This window comes from Microtus ochrogaster, unplaced genomic scaffold, assembly GCF_000317375.1.
Source record: "Microtus ochrogaster isolate Prairie Vole_2 unplaced genomic scaffold, MicOch1.0 UNK4, whole genome shotgun sequence".
Taxonomy (NCBI): Eukaryota; Metazoa; Chordata; class Mammalia; order Rodentia; family Cricetidae; genus Microtus; species Microtus ochrogaster.
The window spans coordinates 6,989,781-6,999,228 of record NW_004949102.1 but is presented as its reverse complement, the minus strand read 5'-3'; the positions used below and the strand labels follow the sequence as shown (position 1 = coordinate 6,999,228).

Here is a 9,448-nt window from a genome sequence, read left to right as displayed (position 1 = left end):
TTCTAGGTATACCCTGTCTGAAGTCTATGTATTCTAGGTATACCCTGTCTGAAGTCTATGTATTCTAGGTATACCCTGTCTGAAGTCTATGTATTCTAGGTATACCCTGTCTGAATTGTAGCTGGCACAGACTCTCCTGTTCTTAGACTTTCTCCACTCTGATATTTTGCTTTGTTCTACAGAAACTTTTTATTTATTTATTTATTTATTTATTTATTTATTTATTTATTTATTTATTTTTTGTTTTTGTTTTTTCGAGACAGGGTTTCTCTGTGGCTTTGGAGCCTGTCGTGGAACTAGCTCTTTTAGACCAGTCTGGCCTCAAACTCAGAGATCCCGCCTGCCTCTGCCTCCTGAGTGCTGGGTTTAAAGGCGTGCGCCACCACCGCCCGGCCAGAAACTTTTTAATACCATGCAATTCTTTTAGTTCTTGGGGTTATTTCCAGTGATTTTCCAAACGTTCTTTTCTATGTTTAAGAAGGTTCAGTAGTCTAGTGTGGTCACACCTGTAATCCCAGAACTCCAGAGGCTGAAGATGGAGGCAAATTGAAAGCCATCCCGGACTACACACTGACACCGACCTCATCTCAACAGAAAGGGGGCAGGGCTAGAGATCTGAAGAATGAGAGGGAATTGAAACAACAGTTTAAAGAGCATATGTGGGAGGCTGAGGCAGTACGGTGACCAGCTCACCTATGTAGCCTGACTTTTATCTCAAAATGACAAAGGTGAGATAGTAATCAAGAAGAACCAGAAGTGTGGGCAGTTGTGTGATTCTGAACTTAAGTGGCTGCAGCTTCTCCTTGACCAGACCCATCATCTATCCTAATAAGACTGTGCCTCTCCTTTCTCCCCCAGGACACCTCTCCCCGAAGCTTCTTTGATCCCACTTCCCAGCATAGAGATTGGTGCCCTTGGGTAAATATCACACTTGCCAAGGAAACAAAGGAGAATGGGACAGCGGAGGTGGATGCCAGTTCTCCAGCGGAGCCAGGCTGGAAGGCAGTGTTGGCCATCCTGCTTGCCCACAAGCATTCTAACCAGCCACCTGAGATGGACCCCATGGTAAGATGCCATTGCCCAGCGTGTATGTAGCGCTGTTGTTTGTGGGATGAGCAGCAGAGGCTGGCCCCGTAGTTAGTACCTGCCTGCTTTCAGCTCTCCGAAGTCAGCTTAGGTTCCTTCTGTCTTCGGGAGCAAAGCCCAGAGTGGTTCCGTGTTTCTCATCCGCTGAGCATATGGCATTCCATGACTTTGTGGTAAAGTCTTTGTTCCTGCAGCTGCAATGACTCCTGTTAGGAAAGGGATACAGCAGCAGAAATAGACGGATGGCAGCTGCCCAGCCTCGAGCTGTGGCACGGCTGCTCTCTGCCGGTCGCCGTGCCTTGCATTTGGAGTCTGGCCAGTTAGTTAACTGTTTGGAGCTCTGGATCCGGGTGCCAAACCATGGTTTACTCTCCCATTTCAGCATCTTACTTTGCTCTCCACACCTGGGCACGTGCTCTGGACCAGCGTTAGCTCTCACAGCCAGGACTGCTGCTGCTGCTGCAGACCTGAGAACATGCAGAGCCGAAGAGTGAAAGGGAGAGTCCAGGGAACTGGTTTTGGGTTCTTTCCAGGCCCAGTTTGCCTCATAGCATGGCATAAATGTAACCATTTCTGACTTTATGCCTTAAAAAAATACTTGCCTGTCATGGTTCCCAATTTCATGGTAGTCTCACAGGATTTCCACCAGAGGGAGCTATAAATATACCAAAGTCCAACAAAGTATATCATTAGTGCCCTCAATAAGTAAGTAGAGGAAGGGTTTCCAAAATCTGTCTGTCTTTTTTTGAATTTAAAAATACTTAGGTCAGGGGCCTAGCAAGATGGCTCAGTAAGGGAACTTGCTGCTAAGCCTGAAGACCTAAGTTCAGTACTCAGAACCCGTGCAGTAAAAAGAGGGAACTCCAGGAAGTTCTCCTCCACGTGGTCTACCGTGGTATGCATGCACATGCATGTGCACCCACTAAATAATGCATATACACATAATAAATATGTAATAAAAATGTTTTATATTTGGGTCAGACATGTCAGTACACACCAGTAATGCCCACACTCAGTAGGCTTAGACAGATCACACATTGGAAGCCAGCCTGATCTATAGGAGACCTGATTCCAAAAAACTACAACAGAAACGGGGATTTGGGAATATAAAAGTATAGAAAGACAGCTGTTTGACCCACCACTCAAACTGGAGATTTAGCATAAATCTGTTTCTGTCCTCAGATTCAAGAAATAATATTTTGGCCGGGCAGTGGTGGCACACGCCTTTAATCCCAGCACTCGGGAGGCAGAGGCAGGCAGATCTCTGTGAGTTCGAGACCAGCCTGGTCTACAAGAGCTAGTTCCAGGACAGGCTCCAAAGCCACAGAGAAACCCTGTCTTGAAAAACCAAAAAAAGAAAAAGAAAAAAGAAAAGAAAGAAATAATAAAGAAATAATATTTTGGCTGGTTTTTGTTTTGTTTTTTAAAGATATTTCTCTGGTGCCAGTCATGGTAGCATGAACCTTTAATCCCAGCACTTGGAAGGCAGAGGCAGGCGGATCTCTGTGAGTCAGAGGCCAGTGTGGTTTATAGTGTGAGTTCCAGCACAGCTAGGGTGACATTGTGAGAGCTGTCTCAAACAACAACAGAAGCTTTCTGTCTGTCACTGTCACACTAAAGTACTACAAAGAAACCTCCTGTGGGCTCAGTGTGTAGAGTTAACGTATAATTGGCCCTGGCTTAGGCTTTTAAATTCCTCTTAGGCAGTTTGTCTTTTAGCCTTGCTGCTGTGACTGGATGGCAGAGGGCTTAGTGGGGCTGTGGAAGGAACGGAGAGCTTACACTGGTTCTCAGCTTAGTTCAGCTTTGTCAGTGAAGTCAGTAAACCCTCCGTCCTCTGAGTCCCAGGAAGAACTCCCTTCTGGAACTGTACTCCTACTCCTGAAAAAAAAAGATACTTGTGTTTGTTTGTTTTAAGATTTATTTTATCTGAGCATGAGCACACCTGTAGTTCTATAACTTGGAAGGCAGAGGCAGCAGATCTATGAGTTCAAGGCTAGTCTTTCCATACAGCCAGGGCTACACAGAGAAATCCTGTCTCAAAAAAGTTTTATGTGTATGAATGTGTACCATATGAATACCTGGGAATTATACCTGTGAGCCACCATGTAGATGCTAGGAATTGAATTCAGGTCCTTTGCGAGAGCAGCAAGTGATCCTAACCATTGTCTCAGTTCCAACCCCATTTTTTGTTTTGTTTTAAAGATTTATTTTTATTACACATAGGGTTCTGTGTGTGTGTGTTCTGCATGTGGGTATGTGTGTGCACATTGCTGAAGTTGAGGTTACACATGGTTTTTGGTCACCTGGTATGTGTGCTGGGAACCAAGCTTGGGTCCGGGAAGTGCAGTTAAGTGCTCTTAACTGCTGAGTCATCTCTCCAGCTTCTGTTTTTTTTTGCTTTATTTTTAGAAAAAGGTAAGAAATTTTTTTGTTTATTTTGTATTTTAAGACTGGTAAAGGCACTTAACCACCAAACCTGATGACCAGAGTTTGATCCCAGCACCCACATGGCAGAAGGAGAGAACCAAGTTCTGCAAGTTATTCTGTGATTTCCACACACATCATGGCATGTGCTTACACATACAAAGAAACAAATAAATGTAACTTTAAAAAATTTGAGGAGCCAGGCATGGTGGCACACAATACTTGGGAGGCAGGAACTGACCAAGGCCAACCTGGTCTGCATAGTGAATTTCAGGACAGCCAGAGCTATATAGTGAGGCCCTTTCTTGAAAAACCAATAAATAAATAAATTTAAGGAGGGTGGGTAAGGAGACAGTGGAAATGGCATGTTTCATAAAGTGAGGGATATCTTGCTAGTACCCTTTGCAGTGTCACTGGGACCCTTGCCAGTCAGAATATCTGCTCTTATTGTCACCCGCAGGCAGGTAGAACCAAGTGTTGTGACTGAGAACTTTTCAGTGAGTTGCTTTGTCTCCCTGTAACCGCGTCTCAGAAAATCTCAGGACGTTTCCTAGGTATGATCGAGACGCAGTGAGAGGGCCTTGCTGGTTTAGTTCTGTTGACTAAAACGTGAAGCTGAGAAAGCCAAGGTAGAGTTTGAACTCTTTGGAGGTCATTAAGTTTTATTTCTCAAACTTTGATGATACAGTTAACCCCAGCTGGGTGCCACACAAATCATTGTTCATAGGAAATAGCTAGGTCCGTCCAATTAAACGACCTGGATGTAAGCCAGTGCAGGCTTTGTGCTGCACTCAGGGTGGGTCAGGAGTGCCATCGTCACAGACGAGGATGGGGACAGGTGACGATGCACAGAGGGTTAGCAGTGGGCTGACAGTAGAACACAGGCTTCTGCATTATGTATATCACATAACATAAAACAAGTTGGTTTTGTTTTTTTGTTTTTTTTGTTTTTTTTTTTTTTTTTTTTTGGTTTTTCGAGACAGGGTTTCCCTGTGGCTTTGGAACCTGTCCTGGAACTAGCTGTGTAGACCAGGCTGGTCTCGAACTCACAGAGATCTGCCTGCCTCTGCCTCCCGAGTACTGGGATTAAAGGCGTGCGCCACCATCGCCCGGCCAAAATGAGTTTTTATTCAATCTTACATATGCCTTGATCATAGCTAAGGAGAAATTTACCAAGACAGCCCTAATGCTATGCCTATCTTTTGTCTCTATGAGGAATGTAATTCTGATAATAAGCTTTTTTTTTTTTTTTTTAATCTACAGAGTCTCTCTGAAAAATCAAGGAAAGTGTTCCGAATATTCCGGCAATGGGAGTCTTTATGCTCTTCCTGAAAATGTTCCAGACAGAACTAATGAAGGTGACTTTAAAAAAAAAAAAAGCCTGACTTCTCTTTTTGGTTAACTGATGTTGCTTTTCTTCATTCTGGTTAATCGCAAGTACAAACTTGCCATCTGCATGAAGAGGAGACCCATGCCATGCGGGGATGAGGACAGGGTAAGAAACAGCAAGCCCAGTTCTGTCAGAGGACTGCGGAGTTCCAAAACCAGCCTCAAGACCGAGGACGAGACCTCCGCTTCGGTGGCTGGGCTGCGGGCACAGTGTTCTGAGAGTCTCGCCCGGCAATGTGACAACAGTGTCTGTTAATAAAGCACTGGCTAAGATTTCTGCCACTGGAGAATTGTTTTCTCCCTCCCGGGCTCCGGGGGGGGGGGTCATAGAATTTAACTTTGGTTTACATTGGGACCTTAGAACCAGTGTAGCTGAGTTGCACCCCAAGGAGAAAATTATTTTCATTTTGTCTGCATGTATGTATGAGGGTGTGAGATCTTGGAGTCACAGACAGTTGTTAGCTGCCATGTGGATATTGAGAATTGAACCCGGGTCCTCTTAACTGCTGAGCCATCTCTCCAGCCCCGAAAATTATTACAATAATCATATTCCATCCAAGCTTTGCTTTAGTTGATATCGCTAAGAAATATGACTTCTTTATTATAGATTATGTCCAACAAAAGCTAATCCCTGAATATCACTTACTAGTCTAGATTTAAATTTGTAATTAGGAGGGATATGGAGGTGTGACTTGGTTAAACATGTATCTGGAGTGGACAAGGTTCTGGGTATGATTCCCAGCATGCCCAGATCCCAGATTTCTCATTGTTCCAAACACGTTTTTTCACATACGATTTATCTACTCTCGGAGACTCTAGGAAACATAAAATACTAAGTTAAGCCAACATGGTGGCTTGCACCTGTTGTTCTCCAGTTGCTTGGAGGCTGAGGCAGAAGGATTATTGGGAGTTAAAGGCTAGCCTGGGCTACAGTGTGAAATCCTGTCTTAAAAAAAAAAGAAAGAAAGCAAAGATGCCAGACTGTGGTGGTGCATGCCTTTAATCCCAGAACTTGGGAGGCAGAAGCAGGTGGATCTCTGTGAGTTCAAGGCCAACCTGGTCTACAGTAGGTAGTTTCAGGACAGGTTCTAAAACTACATAGAAGCCCTGTCTCAAAAAGGAAGAAGAAGAAAGAAAGAAGGGGAAAATTTAGTGCTCACAAATGGAATTGGATAATTTCAAGGGAAGTGTAGTTCCGTGTGGGGAAGTATAGTCCTGCATGACTTGGTCCTAGACACTTGACTCGCTCGAGAGAATGAAGAAAAAGCAAGCACCTATAGACGCTACTCCAGAGGTGAGGGTAGGAGAAAGGGGTTGGGGTACAGGATGGGGAGAAGGAGAAAAAGAGTAGCAGAAAACACCCAGCAGCTGGGGTGTAGCTCAGAGGAAGAGCGCTCGCCTAGTACACCTGACGCCCTAAAGATCAATCCCACTCCCTCAAACAAAACCAACAAAGACATTTGGGACCCAGGGAACATAGAGCAAATGACCTCAGTGTTGGGCACATTCCAGAAAGGGCAGGTGTTCTGGGCTAGCCTTGTGTTGAGTCAGCAAGGAGACTGAAAACTGTGCTAGACTGGAGTCTTCCGTGACTTAGGAGGCAGAGTTTGAGTCTGTGGGGAAGGAAGACGGCGGCAAGAGGCTTTGAGCAGAGGGGTGTCCTTCAAGCCCAGGAAATGAACGCTACTGCCTCCAAACCCTCTGCAGTGGGGGACAAGGCAGGCTCAGAAGAGGTGAGGCAGCGGCCATGGCAGTGGGGCAAGATTTGATAGAAATGTCCCATTGATCAATTTGGATGTGAAAAGGGGGTGGTGAGAAACTGAGGAGATGGCAGGCGGATCTCTGAGTTCAAGACCAGCCTAGTCTACAAGAACTAGTTCCAGGACAGGCTCCAAAACCAGAGAAAGAAACCCTGTTCCGAAAAACCAAAAAAAAAAAAAAAAAAAAAAAAAAAAAAAAAAAAAAAAACTTGTCACAAAAGCACAAGGACCTGAGTTAGGATTCCCAACACCCACATAAAAGCACGGTGGGCATTGGGGATGGGGCGAAGATCCCAGGGGCCAGCTGGAGTTGCATTGTTATCTCCAAGTTCAGTGAGAGCATTGTTTCAGAAAAGTAAAATGGAAAATTTCCTTACCTGTGCGCCACACGTGCACACAGACGAAGAGTCTGTCTGCCGGGAATCAAAAGTGACCTTGAGGCTACGATCTAACCAATCTAACAACTCAGGTGCTGAAGGATGACAATCGTTTCCTAGTTTTGAGAGCCCCCTGGATCCTCGGTCGGCTGCAGGTTTGAACCCTCTACTCCCTCTTGAGTTGGAGTGACTGACCTGAAACCAATCCTACCTTGCCTTACACTTAGTCTAGTGACTTCCGCCCCACGGGAAGATTCCTGTCTAAACACGGTGTTCTGAAGTGTGGGGTAGAAGACTCTGCAGGTGAGCTGCACACTCAGACCTGGGAAGCATGTGGGCGTCAACCCTACAGAAGTCAGTCCTCTGGTTTCTAGGAACCGACCTCAGGTTACAGCCCCTTTCCCCCCGAGCCATCTCACTGATCCTGATTTTTTGTTTGCTTGCTTTTTCTGGGTTTTCACCAGTTGTGTATATGGGTGTTTTGTCTGCCTGTATGTCTAGGTACCATGTGCATGCAGTACCTGTGGAGGCCAGAAGAGGGCGCCTGAGACCCTGCAACTGAGCTGCAGTGTGAGTGCTAGGAAGGACTGAGCCATCCCTCCAGGTCCTCTGTCCCTGTTTTTTTGTTGTTTTATGTGTTTGCTTGAAATTAAGCCTCATATAACCCAGGCTTGTTTCACTATGGCTGTGAGGATGACCTTGAACCTGATCCTTTTACTTCAGCATCCCAGGTGCTAGGATTACATGTACCACCACACCTGGCTGATTTGATTGTTTTATATAGTTTTTGGGTATGTGTGTGCCTGCACATATATGTGTGTGTGTGTGTGTGTGTGTGTGTGTGTGTGTGTGTGTGTGTGTGTGTGTGTGTGTGTGTGTGTATGTATATGTATATATATAGGACATAGGACAACTCTGGCTGTTACCTTCAGGAACTCAGTCCGCTCACCAGCCCCTCAAAGATATTCTCTAAGTAGCTCTGTCCTAGCTGGATGTGGTGGAGTGAAACCTTGCTCCACCCTCCCAGCCTTCTCTTCTTTCCATTGCGATGCAGCTGGGAATTGCAGGCCTCATGGTTCTGTGATTTTCCTCTCCCAAGCCCTAAACCAAGCTCTGCCTCTCGTGCTAGAAAGGAAGATCATGTTGCAACCGTTCATAAAATACCGTTTTCCTAGCTCTTTTTAGACTTTAGCCTACTTTAAAAGACTCACCAAGTGGGAGATTGTTTTGGGGGGCCTTCCACATTTGCTCATTGCACCCATAGACAGTTGTAAGCCCTTCCTAACTGATTCTTGAATCTTTTCCACCCAGTTCTGTTTTAGCAACAAAAGCAGCTGCTTGTGCAGCTTGACCACCACCAAGAGCTCAGGCGCTTCCTCCTCCTCAAGTTTTCCTGCCTATTTTTAGTTCTCTGCCTATTCTGGGTTTTCTTTGGCTTTATATAGCCATCCTCTGGATCGGCTGACCCACGCCCTCAGGAGAGAAGGCCACACTTGAGCCCTTCAGGAGACCATTCTTTCCATCTTTGACCCTTTTCTCTTTCCAGTGCCTCCCTGGGGTAAATCGATGCACGTGGCTAAAGCCAAAAGAGGACAGAACATGCACAGCCTTGGGCAGGGCGGTCAGGTCGTAGAGAGCTGGAGAGTCAGAGCAGTCTACTGCCTCCTGTGGTGGGCAGCTGTAGCCAGGGACCCCAAAATAGAATGCCTAGAAGGAACTCAAGATTCATCTCCACAGAAGGTCTTCAACTGTGCTCACGAAGAAGCCAAGATCAGACAAAAGTCTCCTTTTCATATTGTGTCCACTTCCAGGCCAGTCCTGTCCAGCCCAATAAGAGCCAATAGAAAGGACGGGTGCATTGCGGTCCCCACCACTGTAAGGCTTGTCTAGAGCCATTTTCAGTGATGACAGGGCAAAGGTCATGGCTGGAGTCTCCCCTCTCATGCGGTGTGAGGGACATGGGCAGGAAGAACTCTTTTGATTTTTGAGACAGGGTTTCTCTGTGGCTTTGGAGCCTGTCCTGGAACTAGTTCTGTAGACCAGGCTGGTCTCGAACTCACAGAGATCCGCCTGCCTCTGCCTCCCAAGTGCTGGGATTAAAGGCATGCGCCACCATCGCCCAGCAGGAAGAACTCTTGAAAACTGACCTCACCACACTTTTTCAGGCACTTACGTAAACACTAGTCTTATTTTCATCATTTAAGCCCTACCACAATCCTGTGAGTACAGTCACTGTCTCTCTTTTACAAATGATGCTAAACCTAAGTTAGTACTTTGCTCAGGGTCACTAGGCAGTAAATGAGGGCCAGCATTCAAGTTTGTTTCCCAAGCCTACCAACTGTCTGCTTCCCAACCAAGGTTCAGCAGAAGAAAAGGCAGATGCATGAGAATGTTTAACATATTGCTGCC

General features: G+C 45.8%; 1 protein-coding gene across 1 annotated transcript in view; it reads left to right on the top strand.

Annotated features, from left to right (window-relative positions):
- The window catches only part of Zc3hc1 (zinc finger C3HC-type containing 1), a 21,542-nt gene extending 16,367 nt beyond the window's left edge, over positions 1–5,175 (top strand). The window contains exons 9-10 of the mRNA XM_005365771.3: positions 859–1,065; positions 4,777–5,175. Coding sequence (XP_005365828.1) covers positions 859–1,065; positions 4,777–4,845 — 276 coding nt within the window. The 3' untranslated portion in view covers positions 4,846–5,175. The remainder of the gene's footprint in view (positions 1–858; positions 1,066–4,776) is intronic.
- Positions 5,176–9,448: the final 4,273 nt, after the last annotated feature.